The following is a 23,924-nucleotide window of genomic DNA, read 5'->3' as shown; positions in this document are numbered from 1 at the left end:
TAGTCCCTTCTGGTAAAATAGACTGTTGAAGAATTTTAAATGCAAATCCTGGATTCTTGCTTGTTTTCAGTTTGTCATAGCAAATTCCTCAAAAACAGTATTAGTTGGTTATTGATTAGATGAACTAATTTAAAACTGTATAATTAAGATTCTGTTAACGCAGCATCACCTTGTGGAATTTAATACATTTGGAAGTTCAAAAGCTTCACAAAGTTGGGACAGAATACAGAAACTTCTCTTGAAGTGTATTTTTATGATTCTGACATCAATTCTAGAAATGAATAATTCTGAACTGTGTTGTTCACTTAGTTAATTGATAATGTGGTTCCTTGGAGCAAATGACTAATATACTTCAAATTTCATCATTTATAAGACAAGGTTAATTGTAGCACTTCCCTAAGGCTTGATGTTTGCTAAAAGACATAGAGAACTGTGTTACAAAAATGCTTCATAAACATTAGTCTCTCAGCTGTGCTTGGTTCTTGTCCCCCATGCTGCACTGCTCCATCATTGCTGGAAAATTATTATCTTTTATTGTTTAATTCCCTTTGGGTTTGAGATAAGCCAGATGGTGAGGTTGTCTTCCAGGAGAGTTTTCTGCTTTGCATTATCAATTTTTCACCCTTACTAGTAATGGAGGAGTTGCAGCATGTAATCCCCTTTGGTCTAGATGGCTTTATGTACCTGTGTGTTGATTTGGTAATTTCTGTTATTTTATATATTTAATTTCAATTAAATTGTTGTGTGTTTTCATCACGATCTACTTGATTTGAGTGATTTATATTATGATTATGATAGGAAGTGTTGTATTCTTCGTACAGGTTTCTGCTTTCCAAAATATTAAAGTAAAATCGAAATAATTATTTCTAAAGATCTGAGGAAAGAAGGCAAAAAATACTGTTTAACATTGTTTTCAGGATCTGCATAGATTTTACAGGATGTAAAGCTCAGCAGTTTACTATATTATCCTTCGCAGAATTCAGTGTCTTGTGTAATTGGACATATGGTATCTTTAGAAACTTGTGGGAACCCTTAAAATCTTGTTGACTGTAAAATATTCTACAATAAAGGAGTGTGTGAATTCATGTGTGAAATTTTGTTTTCATTTAAAGAAAAACCTTTTAAGTAGTGGGTTCTGGTACTAAGACTAAGAGTTCTTCAAATGTATCATAAATTATTAGACAGTTTGCATAACCTGTATGGCAGGAACTTGTTAGGTCTCCCAATTCCCAGAAGCCCAGAAATGGGCACCCAAAACCAGCTTTTCTTGAATGAGATTTTGCAGCCCTTCTCTCTCTCATCTGTGAAATGGTGCCATAATCCCAAGAGCCGTGTTAAATATTAACTTGTTTGTCCACTTTGCCTTGAAATGATGAAGTGCTCCATAAATAACAAGTGACATTTATAGAAGTTCTTCTGATTGTGGTTTCATGGGGAAGGTAAGCCAAAGGTGCTGCTTGAAGGATGTTACCATATAAAAACCCCAAATGGCATGCTTAACCATTCACTGCAGAAAGATCTGACAGGGGGTTTGCATGTAAATGACCTCAGAGGGTGTTAGTTTAAAATGTAATCCGTTGAGGAAGAAAATCACACTGCCATGTTTAGCCTCCTTTTTTTTTGTTTGTTTGTTTTGTTTTGTTTTGTTTTTTGTTTGGCAGTGTTATGATACAGTCTTCCAGGCCCCTTTTATTTTGAAGCCTACTGGAATCCTGTGTAATTTCTGTGTATTTTCTGTTGAGGTTAGTATTTTGGGCTTTCTCCTACTTGAAAACTCCTCCCAAGCCAAGATTGAGCATGATTTTCCTGTAAAGAATTATGAGCACACACACAAAGCCATCCTCACAGAATCATGTGTGTCTGACGGGACCTCCTGAGCTGTGTGGTCCAACCCCCTGCTCAGCACAAGTCCAGACGGAACAGTTTGCCCTGTGCTGTGTTCAGCCATGTTTTAAATTGCTCCCAGCAAAGCCTGTACCCTTCTATCCCTGCAGTGAAGTGAGCTGTGCCGTCACGTCTGTAATCCTGGTGAGGTCATGGCTTTGGATCTGCGCTCAGACTTTTAATTCCTCCTGTTTGCTTCCGGTGCTGTGCTGTGTGCATGCAATTTTGCTTTCAGGAGAGAGGCAGAAGATTCCTAGAGCTGGCCATGCCACTTTTTGAAGCAGCCTTTAACATTAACATTTCCATTGCCTTTAACATTAGCAAGATCCCTTGCCCAGCAGAGGGAAGGGTTCAGAGGCTGTGGTGGTACAGAGTGAGTAATGGGATTTGAGCTGATTCAGTCTTTATCCACAGCTGTGCTGATATAACTTACATTTAGAAATGTTGTTATTCAGTAAGTTTCAGTGGGTATATGTAGATAAAATGATTATGTGTTCAGCTATTTCTTTACAAGATGTACAAGTGTGCATCAACTGTTGAAAGGTGACCCCTCTGTGTTTTTAGTTTTTTGCTTTTTCTTTTTCCATTTCCTGAGCAAGGGAGAGAGTGAGGAGGGAAGTGAGATCTAAGGCAGCTTTGTGCTGGAAAACTTAATGTTATTTGCTGTAAATATGGTAGTTGTGATAAAAAACTTAGAAAACCTCCATTAAAGTAAAATGCAAAAAAAAAAAAAAAAAAAAAAAAAACTGCCTAGCATATTCTTCCTACCTTAAAAAAAAATTGAAAAAAGAGAAACTATGTGTTTCTGTAAAGGGATTAAGAAACTCCAGATGGCTGTTGAAAAAAAAAATGAAAATGGGGGTGGAGAAAGTCAAGAAGAAACAGTTTCTATTGACTTGTTCTTTCTTTTTTGGAAAGGTCACTGAAAATTTACACAGTGACAAAATAACAACCCAATTAGTATCTGTCCTGTAAAACTAAATGTTAATTTATTTCAGATTCTCTTCTATTGACAAGTGGGACTGATATTCAAGATAGGCTTCTCTACATGAGTGCAGGGCAAAAATTACCAGACTGGATATGAGTTTCTATAGCAATTGCTGTCAATTCAAACTGTAAAGAAAAAAAGATATAATTAAATACTAATGGTATGTTTATTTTGTTTAAAGATTATTCTTTTAATTATACTTCTCATAGCTATAAAAGATACAATTTGGTAATACAAGTTAATCTTAAATGCACAGCATCCCCTTTGTCTACTGCTTAAAAAAAGTTTCCAATAGAGAATACTATGTCATTAATTGTTATTATATAGGAATTAGAGATTTAGGGGGTCTAACATTTCCTTTATTATTCATTTCTTTAGGTGTCAGTGGCACACTACGAAATTAACTTCAGGGCATAACAAGAGATTAATTACCAACCGTGAAAAGGGAATATTATCTAGAGAGCTAGTGACTTTTTTAGAGAAAGGGATCTCTTTAATAAGGGGCCTTAAATTGCAGTTCTTCAAATGAGCAAGAGAAATTATTCTTCTTATATTCCAGAAAGAAAAGCAGACAAATAGCCTTCTCAATAATTCATTTAAATATTTTAGCAGTAAATTAAAATGCCATCTAATCAAAGCAGTATCCTTTCATTTATGTTGTATGCTTATAAGAATATTTCCATTCATATAATCCACAAGGAGGACACAAAACTCACTGAGTGAAGGTCAAATCTTTCCCATTTAGTTGCTGTGATAGTGACACAGACAGAGAACGCACTTGGGCACATCTCTCCATCCCTGCTGAGGCTGTGGGATAGAGTCAGCAGTCTGTCCTCCGTGCCCCTGCTCTGTGCATGGAATGAGGTGATGTTTGGTGAGGAAGGAACTGCACTCAGGTCTGCATGTTTGGGTTTTTTTTCTGTTGACTTCAGTGGGCTTCTGATTATACACTGCTGTAGTTTTGAGTCAACTTCTAGTCAAGTCTAAGTATATCTTTAGCCCACCTTATTTGCAGGTTTGTGTGCTCATTGAAGGAGGAGGCAAAAAAAGGCAAAGAAGAAGTGTGTGTCTGTGTTCAGTAAATAGTACTGTCTTTGAGAGGCTGGGCCTCTGGGTAAAGCAGGGCTCTGCTGGGCTGGAGGGTTTGGATACATTCACCCCCAGGAGTTAGTTTAGCTCTGGTTTCCTCTGCAGACTTGCAGTGTAGGCTCTCTGGTCCATGACTTGCTGTCAACTCATCCAGTGTTCACCGTGGGGTGGATATGGCTGAGTCAGGCTCTCCGCAGTTCAGTCCAGGGCTGTAGGCATCCATTGGCACTTTTCCAGGACACAGGAGACTTGCTCCCTTGAAACTTTTGTGCTGTGTCCCAACAAGACAAATATTCATCATCCTACAGCATCCTGGGCAGAACAGGGCAAGAGGAGGTTAGGAGTGTTTAGAAAGCAAAGAACATTGCTGAGTTTGCTTCTTCTCCTATGAAGGACCATTATCTGATTCAGTTTCCAGGATAATCATTCCTCTGTGGATGAATTTGAACTACTTTGGTGGAGAATACTGCTCTAACAAGCTTCTGCCTCACTAAGGCAGTAGTTGGAAAGCATGAAATGGGTGCCTTTAATGACAGCAGGAAAGAGCAGTCTGTGCCCTTGAATGCTGCTCTGCCATCTCTTCCTTCCCAAGGAAAAAAGTTCCTAGTTGAGTGTAGCAACATCTTTGAACTTAAATTTTTTGCATGTGGCCACTTACTGTGTGCTTTTTGTTGTCCCAGTGCCTGATTTGAGACCATGGGGTCTGATTTGCAGAAGTGTCAAGTGCTCACAGCAGCAGCTGTAGTAATAGGGAACTGTACTTTGAACATTTTAAACCCCATGACATCCTTGGTGCTCAGAAACACCAGGTCCCAGGTATGTCAGATTGGAAGCAAAATTAATAGATGCTTTTGATCTTAAAGTGCCCAAGTTCCAGCTTCAACACAGGAGGCACAAATACTTGCCCAACTTACAAAGACATGCAGAAGAAGAAGAAAAAAGAAGTCAGGTATTTTGCAAACATTTAAATATTGTGGAACCGAATGCTTCATTGGGAAGCTCATAAAAGAAAGAATGTGTCTTCAGGGCTTGGCTTGAGTATTGCTCAGTGCACGAAGCACTTGGGGTACGTGTTCAGCAACGCAAGGAATGCAAGCAGGGACCATTAACTGTTGTCTCTTCTCTGTGCTGAACAGAGCAAACTCTCATGGAAAGATTGATACTTGTTTGTCTCACTGCAGACAGCATCGTAATGTATTGCTAAGATGAGAGCATTTTAGTGTTCCTCAGGCAACCTTAATTCTACTTTTTCAGAATATCTGAATGTTTCATTGAAATACCAAGTGTTGTATTAAGGCTCACTTTTGTGGGCCATTTTCTGGATGTTTTAAATTGAAAACTGAAAAATTGAAGTATTCTGTTGTATATCATCACATTCTTATGAGTCATCAGTGTAATATAATTACAAGTTTTGTAGAGTAATTCCATGTGTACATACCTCTATTACATATACAAAATATTAGACAAAATTGAGAATTTATATGAACAGAGTGGGAGAAACATGGGGCTTTTTTCAAATAGCTGTGAAAGATTGAGTGCTTTTTGTGGCAGTCTTTGTCTTCTTTGAATCTTTTCTGAGGAATATCCTTCCTTGTTCACAGGTAAATAAAGCTGGTCTGTTTAGTGCTGTTGGCCATTGTGTAATGGTGTAAACTGTATAGAGTACATATACCTAGATGTATATGTATATATACCTAGGCAGAGGGTAGATGCATGGTCATCCTGCAACCCGTTCCCATCATCTTTTACATGCCTTGTCAACTGCATGGCAAGAGTAAGCAAGAAGCCTCTGCAAAAAACAGCTAAAGTGCTTCCACAAATTATTTCAAGGACTTCAAGCAAAACCTTTTCTTCGGTCTTTTCCTAAGCCTAGTTTAGGTGGGACTTTATGATGTAACATTTCTTTCATCTCCAATAGCTGGTAATATTGTATTGTGTGATGCTCCTTCAACCACTTTATGCCAAATTTTAATACAATTTATGTCACCTTTTAACAAAATCATTGTACCTCAGAGAAAAAAAGTACTGCTGCTAGAACTCATGAATTTTGTACAAATCTAAGTAAATGAAAAAGAGTTATTTGAACTTTAAGGATCAATTGCTTCATCTTAAACATTTTTTGTCACCTATTTCATATGGAGATGGTGGCTTAATTTTAAAGATAATCACTAACTTAAATGTTCTACTTATAAGTAAGAAAAGCATGGAGGTCTGGCTGTAATTCTGTAGTATTACTGATGAATAAGATGACTTGAAATAAATTACATATGTTATAATTTTTTTTAAGTGGCTATAGATACTTTGTGCAGCTCAGGAAGAGGGAAATAAGGACAGGGAGTACTTGAAACATAATTTCCATTGCATTTGTGTCATATGAGTACTGAAATGATGAAAGAAGTTGCTAGAAATGAGGAAACTAATTAAAAGAAATTTGAGAGAGAAACCTAAAAGAGTTATTAACATGAGGTGATCGCTCCGAGATGAAATATTTTTGTTCTTTTCTCTGTAATTATACAGTGATGCTAGTTTCATAGTAAAACTTGAAGCTGAAATGGGTACATAGGATCAAATTCATCTAATCTGATTTACATATCTAAAAGTTAAGTGTTTATTTCTGCATTTCTTATGATAGAGTGAATAATTATTTGTGGTATTCTCTCCCTATTTGCAGTAGGACTGGAGGATCTGGTTTAGATCAGATACTTTGCAGTGTGTAGTGGTTAAGTAGCCACCAATGTTACCCAGAGTTATGCTGCTTCTCAGCATCTTGCAGATACCTCTGCATCTGCTTGGAAGCCTTCTCAGATCCCAAGTGAATATATTAATAGCCATCAAATTTTAAATGACCACGTACAACTTCAAAACATGAACTGAGTAGGAGGGAAAATTCTTTTGCCTTGAGTGAAACCCTTCAGTTTCTGCCCCAGAAGAGCTCTGGACATGGCAACGCCATTCCACAGTGCCACTGAACAGGTGTAGGATTAGGCACAGCTGAAGTCCTTTACCTGGTGATGCATTTCAAAGAGTTGTTGCTTCACGGAAGTCAAGCAGTGCACTACAAGCTGAAGAACCTAATTTGTAAGTTCAGGTTTTGCTCCATCTGAGTGCTCCTGGGACCATTAAGGTGAGAGAGAAAACAGGAGATTTTAGGCCCAGGAGGAAGAGCAGGTCATGGTTCACACTATGTCTTTTTCTAGGGCTCAGAATTGAGTCTCCTGAGGTGTCTGTGCTATAGCTATATACTTATATATGTATATATATATATGTATGTATATATATATATGTCTGTGTACAAAATGTACCAGAAGACTAGTTAAGCATCCATAGCTGTGTTACAGGTGCAGATAAAGGTATTTTCAGGTGTTCAGGTTTGACAAATGCCAGCTGGAAACACTGAACTCAGGAGCAATATAGAGAGAAAGGCAAGAGGGTCTTTTGTGACATTGACTTCAAATCCCATTTGCTAATGTCTGTAATTACATGTTTAAATCACATCTATGTCCTTAATAGCATGAGACCTATTGACAGAAAATATTTAGTCCAGCAACATGCAATGGTCAAATTTTTTAAGATGGGAGATCAATGAGTAGGCGTGGGTTGGGAAGCCACTTTTTGAGGAGCCCTTTGTGAGCAAAAGTATGAAATGTCCTTCAAGCTGTTATAGAGCTGATGGAGTAGTTCTCTAGTAAGAAGAAAATTGCGAGTAGTGCTTCTGAACAAAATTTTTTGATCCTGTGCTGTGTGACAATACATTTAAATACACCAAGACTTTTTATGTTGTGCTTTCTTAAGAATAAATAAATTGTATGTACCCAGAACCATGTCAGAGCTGATACAAAGCACATGTAGTGGAATTCATTGGAGTTCACTGAAGTTGGACTATAAATGCTGTACTTCCTTATGAAATCTGTTCTCAGCTTTACCATCAGAATACTGAGGAACTACTGACAGAAAGATTTTGAAATTCAATATTTTACATTTATTGTGTGTCTTACCTAAATCATTCTGGAAAGGAAGGACTATTATCCCAACTCCAGTTATAAGAAAAGTGATGCCTAAGTGATCATAAGGCTTTTCATTACTTTCTTCCCAAGAATGAGTTTGTGGCAGAGAAGCTAAAGCGTAAACCTTATCTGTCTATTATTTTTATATATTATAAAGCCAAGGAACCCCAGTCAAATAACTCGAGGCTTCTTTATGGTACATGCTGTACAAAAACAAAATGTGGTATCAATCCCTGCCTGTGGAAGTTGAATTTACTGTGCAGTGTCAAGCTTTCAGAGTAATCACGACAATGTGCTGCTGTCAGCTGAACATACTTTTTATCCTTTTTATGTACATACAGGTGTTCTGGCTGTTCTGATTCTTGAACAGGAATATTGAACATGGTAAACAGTGTCCTGTGCTATGATAGATAAAACTGCTACCTCTGTATCCTTTGAGGATGTCTTAAACTGTCCCACATTGTGATGATCTTCGTGTACTTGTTCCTTGCTCTGTCTGTTGTTCTGCAAGAAAAGGCCATTTTGTAAGATACTAAGCAGTCAACTTTGATGAAATTTTACCAAGAAAGTTGCATCTGGGGCAATGAATACATGTGAAGGGAATTTGTCCAGCTGTACTTACACTCTGAAAAAATTAGATTAATAACTGAATTTCTGAACTGTATTGTAGGCTTGGTTTTTCTCTCAAGTGGGAGCCCCTCATGTATTTCTTTATAGCATTTATTTTTTTCAAATCTCCATGGCCCCGGTGTCTAGGGAGATTTAACAGTTTTAGAAGATATTAAAAGGTCCTAATCCTCAAAATCCAACTTTTCCTGAATGAACAAAACATAAAGAAAGGAATTGGAGTTTGCTTTTACATACAAGGAACAAAAAGAGCAATACTGTAGCCTACAGGCAGAGCCAGGGGGAAAAGAGCAAATGAGTCAATTTTTTCTCTGTGACATAAATTAGGACAGCAAATTGCACTGTAATCCATTGAAAATGTTCACACTTGAGACAGGGGTAAGGAAAAAAACCTCAAAAACTAAGCAAGCCATTTGTTCAGCTATGCAGGCTGAAATACAGAGAAAAAGAAAACCATATACCATTAAAGTATTTATAGTTAATGACTAATGTCTCGTATTGCTCTTGGGAGTTAAGTGGATACTTTATTGTGCATAATTTGAAAGGTAGAATGTTATTGCAGTGTATGGTTATGAACTCAGAAAAGATATCCTAGGGTGTAAGATTCTGTTTAATGGTGGATTTGTCATTGATTATGTTGGGAATGCTTAGGAGGGCTTGCAGGAATCAGAGAGATGGACTTGGGCAAAAGTAGGAAGATGGAAAGGAGCAAGGAAGGAGGACTGAGGAATTCATAACTTCAGAAGCAGAAAGATTAAAAATGAAGATAAAAGTATCAATTGGAGGTAGGAAAAAATAGAGAGAGCTCCTCCTTGTTGTTGCTTTCGTTCACTCTTTCCTCTTCTTGCTAATCTAGTTTTCCTGTCCTCTTCTGCTCTGGTCATTAATTTCTCCCTATCAGAAATACTTTCTTCCCAGCTACTTAACCTGTTGAAATATTGGTGAAATGGTAGAATGAATGTTAGTCACATATTAGAAGAAAGTAGAATCTGGTAGATGGCTTCCCTGGGTAGATTTTTTAAGCAGGCTGTTCATTTAATATATGCATACCTCTTTCAGTTATAGAACAAAAATAAACATACTTATTAAAACTTATTCAAAACCTTTAAAGTTCTTTTGCTTAGTTTTTAGAACAGAACAGATCATTCTGACCCAGGAGACATAGCTATGGTCTCAAAGTGACTATTACTGTTAGAAAATTATTCCACACATGAGATTTAGAAAGATAAGTTCTCTTTCAATAGAATGGGCATAATTGAATGTTTACTTCTTTTCTTGAGTTCTTGAAGAGTGGCTTTCTTAGCATGCCTAGTCTGAATGCCAAGTCCTCATTTTAGGATGTAATTTAAGCTGACTTGCACACAGGAGCCTGAATGCATCAGTTTAACTGAGTTACAGGAGAACATTGTGATGGTTTTGATTTTTGCTTTCACAGGAGGGGAGTTCAGAGAACACTTGGGTAAGCTTTTTGGCCTCAGTTGCTTAACATCCCAGCCACATGACCTTGCAGTTTGAGAAATTCTTCTCTATTAGACTGATGCCTTAGTATTACTTTTTTTCCATGTAAAACCTTTTACTCCCAACATATGGGAGTTTTATGTGAAATAATTTATGGAAATAATAAGGAAATAATTTTAAATGGCTTATTTTTAACAAAAGTAAACATGTTTGCCTCATTACTGTGGCCATTATGTAGACTATGCATTCCTAGTCTCTAGAAATAAGTAAATATTTATTTTGCTGAACCTGTTTTTCAAAGCCTGATTCATAAGCTGTCCATTAATCACATAGAACTCAAATCTGGGCCTTGGCATTTGTTTCCAGAATTTGTGGTGTTTTGTGTCAAATCACATGTTTATTATATCTATAACTTACTTTCTATATAGTTTAAAGCTGATTTGTTTTGTAAAACATGATGTGTAATCCATGTGCCCTTGAGAATCTGTTCACCCCTCTTCCCACCATTTTAATTCTAGAACTGGCTCCATTAACAGTCATATTTTGGACTGAAAGAAGGAGATCAAATTCAGGTCTTTGCTTCTGGAACTCATCCCAGATTTCAGCTACTAATACTTTGGGTGTATTAATTTTTGTGCATTTTGTGAAGAACACCTTCTGTGCAGGCTGCTGTGTATTCATGATTTTGCTTCAATCCAAGATCAAAATTTAATTTCTTTCACTTCTCAGTAACTGCTGAGTATGACCATTTGAAGACCCAATTTAGGGTCTATTGAAAGAAAGATTTTTTTTATTGGCAGTTTTACAGAAGTAGCAAAAATTCTTAAATAAAAGCCAATATCAATATGAAAATACGTATGACTGGAATGAAAACCAAAAAAGCTTTGTCAACCTGTTACTAATACTATGTTGCAAATTATGTCTTAAAATTGTTGTATAGAGCAGAATGTCTTGCCTCACACTCCTTGAGCGGGTGAGTGTTTCTGTCTGTGGTTTTTTCTGAGGATTCAGGGCAATATAATCCATTGATTCTGGCAGGCCATTATTTATGCCTTAGTAAATAATTGGGAAGATTCCCATCCTGACTGAGCAAATTTAATTTTCATTTAACATTGCTTTTTGGAGAATGAGTTGCTTGGTCTACATTATGTATAAACTGATTCACCTGGCCTCGGAGCTGAAGTCCAGGATAAATAGATATGACTTATCAAGGAAGATAAGGATTCTTGAGCTCCTCTGTAAGACAGAGCTGCAATCATGCAACCTTCTGACATTAGATTTGGGCTGTCTTGGCTCCCAGTGTGGGAAGCCAGTCAAACTGTTCTATCCTTTCCTCCTCCATCTTTGGCTACCCGACAAGCAAAGCTTCCAGCAATTTTCTTCTGGTGGGGAGTCAAATTTTTCATGTGAGGCAGCAGGAGCCTGGCAGCATAAAAACCTTTGATAGCCAGTTGGGGAAAGCTCATGTGTCAGGAAAGCTTTATCTGTTGGGCTGTGTTGTTTCAAGCAGTGATGCTATGATTGCCCCACCAGGTCCCTGGAATCTGCTGCTTTGGCCAGGTCTCTTCATCAGAACCTCAACTTGCTTTTTACCATATTTAGTGCTGTTCTGTGTTCACTTTTCCTGTCTTGTTGACTCACATTCACTTGACTTCTTTGCATAATACTTACCAAAATTTGGTGCATTTAAACATGTATTTGTGTTGGGAAAGCTATGGGTTGCTCCCTCACTCATCAGGATGATTACTGGCTCGTTTAATTTCTAAGTCACCTGATAAATTCCAGTCAGAAATATGTTTAGAAGCATGCATTAATCTTGTTGAGTCACCCAAGGTAGTTGTTCAAATGACTTAAGCGAATGCTGCATTGACTTGGAACTTTACAAATAGAAAGTTGGAGAAGAGGTCAGAGACAAAATAACTGAAGATTCAGAGTGCAGAGATCTGCTAGTGCTGATTTGAGGAGGAATTCTAATAATCTGAATTTTCCTTTTTCTTTCATTTATTTTGTCTGAGTAGAGGTAATTCTTCACTGATACAGCTTTCACTGGGGACATTCGAGAAGTTTGTGGTTTGAAGGTTGATAATTGTACAAGGATCATCCAAAAGACAAGTTCAGTTTGGTGAATAGGTGTTTAATTGTTGCTCAGATGACAATGCTCTGAGGTGCTAGGCAGATAGCCGAATTTCTTTGTCTGCTACGAGTAAAAAACCTGTGATGTGTCCCAGTCCTCCTAAAAAATACCCCAACAAACCAAGCAAGAAAATCAGAACAGAAAAGAAGTTGCTGATGTAAAATCAAGACACTTATTGCAGAGTTCAAGTTCATAGGAAGTCAATGAGGAAAAAAGTGTTACAGTGAAAACCATTCTCATATCAAAATACTAAAAAAGCCCAAGTTTTAAAATATAAAGCTCTGCTAATCAGAATATACACCTGTTCTTATCTTCTGTCATATCTTTTTTTTTTCCTGTCTGATCTACCACTAATCATCACTAGTATGGGAAAGGAGGATCATCACCCCCATCATGTATACTTTATTGAGCATCTGTGAATTAATAATGCTTAATCTGGCATCTTTAGGTTTCAGGTTTAATGCCTCTGTTGAGAGTGAGCAGTGACCATTCAGAACCCTCATGGATATTGCTCCTGGTGCTTTACTTTACATCTGGAGGAGGGGGTTGGTCTACAGAAATGCCCATATGTATATGAAAATCTGTTACTTCTGGAATGAATAGGAGCTCTGTCCCTGAGGCAGGAGTTGGTGATCTAGGAAAGGCAAGCTGGAAATTTGAAGAAGCAACACCATTGCAATGAATTATATTCCCTTTTTCACAGCCATACAAATGTAATTACTATACTGATGTAAGGAGAGAAGCAGTACTTTCAGCATGGAAGAGAAACAGTTTATGGTTTATGTTTAAAGTCAAAGCTCACGATCCCTCCCAAATACAAATTTCAATACATTCTTTGTAGTCATTCTGCTTTCTCTAAAAATCAGCAGAAGCAAGTTGTGCTGTTCTTCATGTAATGTAGCATGGATTGTAGGTCTCCAGAGCCAGATTAGCTCATAGCCTGCTGGTTGGTCTTCGCACTGTTTTGAGCATTTCTGCCATGAGGTACCTTTTGAGTTCACACCTGGTCCTCTATTTCCTAGGACTTCCACAGTTCAGTTGTTGAACTGTCTGCTTTCAAATGTCAGAAAATGCAACATCTTGCCCTTGAGCACACAAGAAGGGACAGGCAGAGTATCTTGACTCCTCTATGAAGTACTCTTAAAAGCTGATGTAACTCCTGTGGGAGCGCAGCACTGCTGACACAGCAGGTGAGACATAGGCTCTGCTGAGGACCTGTTATTCCAGAAAAATAGACAAGGTCAGGTGAATTAATGGAATTGAAGTTGTTAGTGTCTCTTTTCCCAAGCCTGGTATGCCTCCCTCTATTTCAGCAGAACTCAGGCCTGTTTAGTCTCAGCATTGAACACAACAGGATAACTCAGCATGTCTGCCATCAGTGCCCAAATAATGGGAGCTGTCTCCTTTTTGATAGCAGAGACAAGAATCAGAAAGAAGACTTGTGCTTCCAGCCTCCTGCATGAAGATGGGAAAGCTGCTGAGTTCAAAGTTTCCAAAAAATTAGTTTAAATTGATGCTGGAGGGGCTGCTGTGGCCCTGGTGCATAGCTGTGAGATGTGCAGTGATGTTGTGTGACTCAGGAGCACACTGCAAGTGCTGATGGTGTGAAGTCAAGTCTGCCACACATGCACACATCAGCATGTGTGTTTGTTTAGGCATTTGTTTAAGTTCTTAAAAGCTCTGAGCCTTTGCCAGGGCTTCTGGGCTCTCAGCTTATTTCAAAATCAGAAGGCTGATGGCTAAACATAGACTTAGTTTCTTGTGTTGAAAAGATCCCTGTTTGCATGAATCAGTGCTCCAGCCCTATAAATGAAGGAAGGTATGAATATTTACTTTCCTGACAGAAATGTTGCATCATTAATATCTGAACAGCTTTTCTTTATTAAATATTCTTGTCCCTTTATATTTAGTGCTGCATAAAAGAGACTTGTTAATGTGAGAGCAGTGGCTTTTCCCAGGAACAGCAGCTCAGGATTTCCCTGGTTGGAGGTGTGATGCTAATGCAACGGTGCCTCACATCCCATTGCTCTGTTTCTTCCAGAAGCCTCAAAAGAGGCAATTATGGTCTTTTGAAATGTTGGTAATGATGTTAATGCTCTGTAGGCTTGACTTGATCTGTCAGACCAAGGAAAATACTCTGAACAGGGAATTCATGTTTATGTGTCTTATGAAACACAACGGAGTCAAGTGAGGAAATGCTCAGCTCTAAGCATAGTGAAGGGTAGTGATGTATAGCATTATGCAGCATTTCTCAAGCCTGTCTGACACTTTGGGCGCAAATTGTCAAGGCTGTGGCTTTGTTTTATTGCCATTTTTGGTTCCAGGACTCAGTGATGCACTCAGTCTTGCAGCGGTTTTTGATTTAAGTAGGATCTGTCCTGTAGCCTTTAGATCATTCATTTGGCAGTTACTTGTAAGATTTTCTGGTTTGCCATTTCACCTTTTTCTTTATTCCCTCTTAATAAATAGGTGAATGTTTTATCAGTAATTTTCCATGTTGTGAACTTAAGATTTGAATTTTTATCTTGTGTGTTGCAGCTGGTGCTCAGGATAAAATTGGCTGGGCATTTGGCTTGGGTTTGGAGAGGCTGGCCATGATCTTGTACGATATCCCTGACATCCGACTGTTCTGGAGTGAAGATGAACGCTTCTTGAAACAATTTATTGGGCCTCACATTTGGCAAAAAATAAAGTTCCAGGTAAAATAACATATATATGATAATAATTTACTGTAATGTATGTGCATCCCTAGTGAATATCATACGATTAAAATTCTGTGTCATTGAAAGATTAGGTTTTAAAGCAACAGCTTTACAGGTACCATGATTCTCTGATGTACTGCAGTAGAATCCAGCTTTTGATAATAATTTTTTTCCAGCCAGATAATGTTGTAAGTTCCTGCTGATACCCAGTCAACATCCCTGTTCTGAGTAATGCTTAAGCACACATTTAACTTTTAAATATATCCAGAATAAGGATTGATTTAGGCCTGTAGTTTGGTTTTGTTATGGTTTGGTTATGTCCTTGAGTTGTGTCCATGATTCTGTTTCATTATAAGTATTTGTTTGATGCAAAGCATTCAAAGATCATAACACAGTCTCAATATTTCCCATTGTTTTCACTCTACAATCATTGATGTCAATGTGAGTTGCAATGTTAACCTTTGGCAAATTCTTTGTGGATGTGCCTTGCCATCTTCACTGTCAGCTCCTTTATCCTGGCATTGCAGGGGAGAGTGCAGGCTCGGCTTGTATTTGTTTTGTAACTCCTCTGCTGTGGTGATTTTCGTAGTTAGCAACTTCATCTTGCTTTTTGTACTTACAAAGCAATCAGGCATGACTGGATTGAGTGGAAATGCTACTTCCATAATACTCTTCAGTAGGAGCATGGGGAGGTTCAAGTCAGGTGGTGTCAGCTGGTCTTTGGGGGAGTTGAGCTGACATAGATGCTTGACAAAGTCTGAAACACTAAAGCAGTAAAATAATTTGTGCAGCTGCCTTTTACCATTTAGTTTGGTTTCTTTGTGTACAGCTTGATTATTTTTTTTAAGAATTGTAATTATTAAAGGGGAAATGAACAGTGATAGATGACATTTGAGTAGTTTCCACATCAGTAGCAGCATCCATCCATTTGTTTTTAATTCATGGCAATTCCCCTATATCTTGTTTGGTAGTATCAAAATATTGTTTGAGGTAAGTTTAGGGAATAGTTTTGGCTTTTTTGGTTTGGGTAGGGATTTGGGGAATTTTTTTTTGGTTGGTTGGGTTTTTTTAATTTGTTTGGTGATAACTGACATACAAGCATTCAGCTTGTAGTTAGTTTTCTTACAGAAAGACAGGTTTTTGCCACTGTTCCTGAAGGTGTAGTCTGCTTGTGGATTTCCCTGATCTCCTACAGAATGTTTGTTGTTCTTTTCAATAAAAAATGCTCAAGTTTCCTATCTTTCTGATTTGCTTTGCTCCTGAGCTTGTGGCTTGCTTTATAGACGACAATCTAATGGAGGTAAGATGAGATTTCTTGCTTGCTTTAAAATTGTGGATCCAAGCTTCCAACTGATCTTAGTGGTAGATTGGGCTTTTGGGGAAAGGCCCAGATTGTTGGAATGCTGCGGACTGATGTTGAAGGTGAGTCAAAAAGGGCTGGGTGTCTGACTTCTCTAAGTTGCATGTAGTTTTCATGTTCAGTTTTAGGTAAGGCAGGTGTAGTGAAGCAATCTGAAGATGGCAAAGGTGTTTTGAGAGCCTTTCACGACAGAAATTGAATCCTGCGGCTCATAAGGTCCACGTAAATGTCCATCCTTTATGTGATTAACTGGGAGAAACCTCTCAACCTTTGGGTGCTTCCCCAAATCCTTTCTTATAATCTGAATATGATCCACCAACATAAATATTTTTCTTTCTCTTCTTTAAAATGTTCTTCAAATACATGAAGTCCACACGACATAGCAGTAACCTTTAGCTGGGCTAAATATACTCTTGTTCCAAAACTGCATTTAACTGGAGCATTTTCTTGGGACTTAGAGTATATGTTTTATGCATTTTAACAGCCTGAATGTGTCAGACTTTTCCCTTTGTCATCAGTTGCTCAGTACATGTGTGCAGGCTTCAGTAGGTCAAAAAGCTGCTGGGAAAAGCTGACAGTACTTGTACCACTGTGGCTGCTCAGCACAGCGGAGTTAGAGTGCTTCTCCCCACAGATCAGATTATTGCCTGGATTTGGATTAGCAAATCACTTCAGCTATAATTTGACACAAGTGACAGCAGTGTGGGGATCAGGGTCTGGTAACTTGCTTTCAATTGTTTGTGTAGACCTTCTGCTCAGGCTGTGAAATGAAAGGCTGAGGATGGGCAGGGCAGGAAGGACCAAGAACCTGCAAGACACAATGTAATAAAACAAACAGCTCCATTCCAATCTAGTCCGCTGTGTTATGTATCTGTTTGTCAGGGCCCTGAGCACAGTTCCATGTAATTGCTTTATGGTTTATGCTGAGCCAGCATTCTTACCAAAAAAAAAAAAAAAAAAAAAAAAAGTCCATGGGCTGACAACTCTCAAGAAAAGGTACAAAAATGAAGAGAAGATACATTTAGAGAAGAAAGGCACTCACAGTTCAGATGTAGTGTGGTGGGCCCAGAGGTTTTGATTAAGACGAAAGGGCTCTGGCCGCAGGGCAGATCCTGGAGCCTCCATAATTTTGCTGCCAAGGCAAGCAAGTGGCACATCATGTCAAGTGACTCCCGGTATGTTCTCCCTTCACAAAGTCACTTTCATTAAATGCTGCCGGTGTCTCTTGCTGCTGTTATTTTAAATAGTTATTTATTTCAATTGGTCCAGCGGAAGCATGATTATGGCTGTTCTGGCACTGGTACAGAAGGAAACTGGATCAGATTTCTAGCAAAAGTACAGACTCCCTCTGTGAGATTATGGGAATTGCAGTCTTCTGGATTTCCTAATTTCTGCATTATCTGTAACATTCTTCAATATCTGCAATAAGCCTGGCACCACCTATTTTTTATCACCCCCTTCCATCATCTCCAGGGGCTGCTCCTTCCTAGTGTCTGCTGGCACACACAGTCTCTCAAAATTAAATTACTTTATAATTATCTGGTAGCTTCAAAATAGACTTTCCAAGCAGGATCATTTCAATGGCTCCAGAAGAGAAAAAACTCCTGGAGCAGCACTGCTGGGAGACCTGAGGGGATAGTAGCCTTTGGAAGTGGCGTGAGGAGATTTGACAAACAACTTGAATTGACACCGCTCACCTCCTGCACAGCTGTACCCAGAATGGTGTATGTGGCCCTAATCCATGACACTCATTCTGCTTTGAAAATTGAATAGTTGAGGATAGCAGAGATGAGGAAAAGTACATAATCAAAAATACGTAGTTGTGTGGAAAGAAGCGATACATTGTACTGAAAAGGAAATCAAAGCAGGCTCCTCTCCCTCCTGTGCAAGATAGCAAAGGCTGGGCCTGCTTGCTCCCATTTGTCTTTGCTCAGTGTGCTTTAGGAATTAAGCTCCTGCTCTGATGACAAAGGATTTACACAGTAGCCCAGTTTGCACTGTTTGCTGTGTATGTGAGCCCTCATGTTCACACCAATAGGCAGTCCAGCTTTTCTACCTTACTGTGCATTTCTCAGTTTTCAGGGACGGTAATCATCCCTGGGCATCTTTCCTGTGCACAAGCCTGATTGTTGGTGGGAGACACAGAGCTTGTCCTGAAGCTTTAGAAGATGCTGAAAATAAAATGCACCGTCAAGTGTAAGGGGAAACTTCAGCAAATTAAACCATCCTAGTCTATATCCTTTATTCCATGCTTGAGAAGGAGAGTATCTAGAGTATATACCATCCATTTCAACCAGTATGATCTTATTGCATTCACTGCACAGGGTGGGTCTGTCTGATCCATCATTAGTATGCTACTCCATATAATTTATCTTCTTAGTCTATGATTAGCGTTATTTTCAAATAAAAATTAAATAGATTCCCTGGTTATTGCATTTTCAGATATTTTTCATCAAGATTAGGTGACTCCATGCTAAAATGGTTATTCATTTTATTATGTTTATTTTCTAATAGTGCATCTATTAAAGTCAAATATGCAACCATTAGTATGTAAATTTAACTTGGATGTTTGAACAAATAAGGTATAGCTTCAACTGTGACTTACTGTATAAATAGTTTTAATTTAATTGAAGATATATAATGTGTGTGTCTGCATGTGGACGTACACTAGAGAATAGATGATGATGTTGTAGCAGAAACATTTTACTGGCATGACTTCGGGAAGGTTGAATATCTAAGAGTGACTTACATAGATCATCTTAAGCAAAGGTCAATAAAACCTTACAGTGCTGTATATCATCTCAGGTTTGTCTTTGTGCTCTGCAGAACACGGTGAAACTCCTTTTTTATTGTAGGATATGCATGGAAAACGAGCAAAAATACCTTCTTCATTGCAGAGATGCTGCACTAAGCTGCATGATTGGGTTAGAAATCACTTGATCATCAAGTCTTCTCATCAGGATGTTCTATCTTGTATCATTTGTAGGTAGTGCTGGTATTGAAGCTCTGGGAACCTGAGCCCTCTGGCCCCAGCCAGGCAAAGTACTGAAGCACATGCTGAGCTTTAAACTTGCAAGCAGTCCCATTTAAATCAATGCAGTAGTTCCTATGCTCAGTCAAACATAACCCAAATGCCTAAATAGCTTCAGGTCAGAGATCTCCACATTTCCTGGGATCCAACTGAGAGTGATCAGCACCTTGCAGGGCTGTAGCAGTGGAAACTTTCAAAATTACTGTTATAAGCAAGAAGAGTTCAATCTGACAAAACACAAACTCAATGTGCAAAATCTTTGTTCTAAGATAGTTTTACTGATCAACGCTTGGGTAAAAAAAGTCAACAAGCAAATTTATGGAGAGTAAACAGCACTTGAATTCCCATTCTCAACTAAAGAAAATCAGCTGAAAACACAGTAAGGAAAGAAGAAAGTAGGGGCTCAGAATGAGCAAATGGGATGGACAGTCACAATGGCCTGAATACAAAGCACTGATACACTCATATTAGACAAAGTGAAAATAACGTAGAACAGAGAAGTGCTGTACTTTGAGCATTGGGGGCAATATGAAAAAGTATGTTTATGGCAAAAACTGTTGAGGCTGATGCAAAAGTCTTTTTCTAAATATTCAGAAAGTTTTCTTAGGTTTTGTACTGTACACATGTACTTCTGATCTCCTTTTGAAAGATCAAGAAATATGAGGGACCACAAAAATTACGACCACTAGCCATCAAAGCAAGTCTTTAAAGTGCTATCATCAGTTTTGAGATGAGTGTGGGGGACTTCCAATTCTGCTTCTGGATTTGTGAAACTCTTAGTGTGTCAGAACCTCAGCCCATGACAAAGGCTGTACTGAGATGATATTCACAGAATCAGAGAGCCAGAAGGGACCCACAGGATCATCACAGTCCAGCTCCTGGCCCTCCACAGGGCCACCCAAGAATTACACCATGTGCCTGAGAGCACATTACTGAAACTCTTGGTAAAAATAAGCGCTGACAAGGGATGTGATTCCCAACAATCTAGCTGCTGCCCTCTGAACTAATACCAATGATGCAGATTTTCTCACATACCCTATTTCCATCCCTCCACCCACCCACTGCAATCTAGTCTCACTGATAGCCTCCCATTGAACCTGAACAAATCAGCAATAGTTTAATTCCTCTCTGCTTGTACTTTTCTAAGTAAATAAAATGAATAAATAAAAAACGTCAATAGCCCTTTCTGCCTAGATTAGTTAGTGGTATTTATCTTACGTACTGTGTTGTCTGCTGAAGTACCAAAGGGCAAAGTAAATCCATTTAATCCATTTAGCAGCCATCTTCGTAACAGCTGGATGTACAGACAAGCCTATGATATTCATTAGCAAAAACACCACTCTCTTCCACTTATGTTCCTTGAAAATACTTTAAGTATTTCTATGTTTTTTTCACAGTCCTAGAATAGTTGAAAACTCTACTGTTCACCTCTGTTAACTTGTCTCATCCCAATAGCACATTTAGTTTAGATTTAGCTGGTTGTGACTTGAAGCAAAATAGATGATTTGAACTGTTCTTTTTTTTAATGTTTTCTGTTTTGTACACAACTGTCACTACTGGAATTTGTTTTGAGTGGGTGGAGTATGTGTGTATATGTATATATATGTTTAGAGAGCAAAAATATTTCATTCTTACTTTCAGTTGTCTGTGCTAACACACACTTTAATTGCCAGTAAATTTTTAATGTCATGGCAGGTAATTCCAAAACCTGTATGTAATTTAGTGTTTCCTATAGATTTTCAGTTATGTGAGAGGTCCAGGGCTTTCCTAATAAACCTAGCAAGTGCCACAGGGGATTTTGGAGTCTAGCTATGTGAGAAACCAATGTATCCACCTGACAGATGTCCCCTCTTTTGACTGCAGGTCCAGAGACAGCAGTTGAGACTTTTCTTCATTTGAAGGGTTTTGGTGGGTTTGGGCTGTTCTTTACCACTCCTCCCTAGAGCCTTGTTTTTCAGTGTTAGGATGAGAAGCACAGTTGGTTTTCTTTTTTTTGTTTGTTTCCCGAGTGCTCATGTTCCCGTGTGCTGTTCTGCTTTGCTGCTCCACATGTACTGCAGAAGCTTCTTTTGTGGCTATGCTGTGAGATGAATCAAGGAGCTTTTTCCTCTGCAGTTCCTTAAAGCTGTATCAGTTCCCGATCCATTTCTCAGTGTTGCTTCATGCCGTCAGCGCAACTGATGAGACAGCACTTTCGTTTTTGGAGGCAGTAGAGAAGGTGAGGAGTGAACATACCCAGCAGGTGTGTCCTCAGTACTAGTGAAAGACATTCCCAGCAACTGAGAACAGACCACCAGGGACTTCTTTCCAATTTGTTTTTAAACAAAAAAAAAGCTACTGTATCCTTGATTGCATTTTGTCTGCACCACTTCTATGTGATGTAGATAAAAAATGATTTTGCAGTTATGAATGCTGCTGCACTGTCATTAGAACCATTTTACTGCTGTCTTTTTTTCCTAGGCAGAAGCCAATGCACCCTAGTGAAAGTACACCTGATACTATCTAAATTATTGCTTAGCAAAAACTGCAATAAGCTTCAAAAAGCATATGTTACAGTAGTTTGCTCTGATCTCTAAACCTCATATATTTGCAATTTGACTGGCTGAGGCTCTTTGAAACAAATAGCTCACAAATGAGTAATTCCACTGCTGAATATATCAACTGATCTTTATTGCGTCCCAAATGATGAAGTATAATGGTTATACAAAGTGCTTAAATAAGCCATGGAGCAATTTCCATCAGTGATATATATGCTGAAACCCACATTAAATTAATATTAGGTGAAGGAATAAACCTGGAAATCTGAAGGAACAATAGATTTTGCGTGGTTGTGTGAAGCTATGAGAACCAGCTGCTAATGATTTTGACAGGAGTCCACATATGTTCAGAGCTTTCAGTTTATTGTCTACAAAAGTATGTAGCTAGTCAGGAGGGTAATCCTTACACATTTCCAATGGTTTTCCAATATTGGTTTAATATTGTGACTAATAGAATTCTGGTTAGGAGGATGGCACAGAAAATGTCTTGACTTGTCTTTCGCCCTGACCCGAGAAGTGACTCAATAATTCTGTTTTCCATGCTGTTTCAATTGTAGTTATCTTGTACCTCCTGCCTCGGCATCTCTTCACCAAACTACCTTAGGGTGGAAAGTTCTTCAGGACAGGAATTAGCATTTTGTGCTCTGTCTACCTTATGGGACCCTGGTTTCTGGCTGGCAGTCCTAGGTAATTACCACAATCTAAATATGTGCATGCCTGTACCAGGGTTAAATACATCTTTGTGAGTATACATTATGCATTTGATATAAGAATAAACTTGCCTTTAAAATGTGTCTAAGCACACTGTGTTTGTGTCTTCAGAGATACAGGTAAGTGCTGGTGTGCACACACAAGCACAGAAATATAAAGGGAAAAAAAAAAAAAAGAAATCTCAAAACTATTAGGAAATAAGCTCTTACTAATTTTTCCAGAGTTAGCTAAAAAGATGGGAGTTGTCATACCTGAGTTTATTTGATAGTTCTTCTAACACTGGTGCCAATGTTTTACATGTAAAAGATACACCTTGCAAAGAGCTTTTAAGTGATCTTTAAAATCATGCCTAAGCCTCTACAGTCATCATCTGTAGCATGACTAGACATTGCAGCTGAGCTGTGGAGTGTCCCTAGGAAATGAGGGCTGGGAAGAACAATCTCTGTATGTGTGTATGCATGAACAGAAGCACCTTTTGAAGTACATGGTGTTAATAAAAAAACCCTGATTTTCAGCTACCACTTCTCTGATCAGAATATGAATTAGGCTACAGAGAATAGCCAAACAACAGAAGGCACAGTTGGGAAGAACTGTATTTTTCTTATCATACCAATCCTCAATTTCCTTCATCTTGCTAGTGTGGGAGACACATGAACTACTGCAGTGACAGCCTAAAACAAAACGTGACAAGTAAGTAATGCTTTGGGGTGCATGTGCTGCAGAGGATTTGGCTATGTGGTTTTAGAAAAATTAATAATGGGAAGAAATCCCCTCTTTTGAGGATTGATTGCATCCTCCTGCCTGTGCAGAAGTGCATATGCAATCCAATAATCCAATTTGCATAATTATTCCCACATGTAACCTGTTCTCCTAAATCAGCAGGAGTGAACCCATTTTCTGATTCTTGTAAAATAAGGAAAGGCATTAAAGAAATATCTGTTCTGCACCAAGATTCTGCTTGTAGAGATTTAAATGTTTTTTACATTTTGTCATTGCATACTGAAACACTTAGTGTACTTTTTGTACCTTTTTTTGTTTGGTCTGTTCTCAGCTTAGGGCTTCTCTGTAGTTTTCTCTTTCTAAGTGTTGTTACTCTTTAACAAGAGTATAGCTTTAGGAACACTCAGAGAAAAAAAATAAAGAGAAAAAAAATTAAAGAGAAAAAAAATTAATGGATTTGTCCCTCTTCTGAGTAATGGACAAGTAAGTAGAGCCATTTATTTCAGTTTTTCTCTAGCTTACTTACTGTACTTTAAAGTTTTAGCATGCTACACTACCTTGGTGTTTTATTATGGTTTTTAACTTTAGAGGTTGTAATCTGTATGAATTTAGAACTTAAGTTGGGAGGTGCGGGGGGGAGGGTGGTTGGAGGAAGTGAAGTTGGCTACTCTGGAAACTA

General features: G+C 38.4%; 1 protein-coding gene across 22 annotated transcripts in view; it reads left to right on the top strand.

Moving 5' to 3' along the window:
* FARS2 (phenylalanyl-tRNA synthetase 2, mitochondrial) overlaps positions 1 to 23,924 on the top strand; it is a 231,587-nt gene that overhangs the window by 121,647 nt on the left and 86,016 nt on the right. For all 22 annotated transcript variants that reach the window (XM_053964222.1, XM_053964376.1, XM_053964060.1 and 19 more), the window contains one exon: positions 14,723 to 14,883. In XM_053964222.1, the coding sequence (XP_053820197.1) occupies positions 14,723 to 14,883 (161 nt within the window). The remainder of the gene's footprint in view (positions 1 to 14,722; positions 14,884 to 23,924) is intronic.

Source organism: Vidua chalybeata, chromosome 1 (assembly GCF_026979565.1).
Source record: "Vidua chalybeata isolate OUT-0048 chromosome 1, bVidCha1 merged haplotype, whole genome shotgun sequence".
Taxonomy (NCBI): Eukaryota; Metazoa; Chordata; class Aves; order Passeriformes; family Viduidae; genus Vidua; species Vidua chalybeata.
Note: the sequence above shows the minus strand (reverse complement) of the source record. Positions and strands in the feature narration are given on the sequence as shown.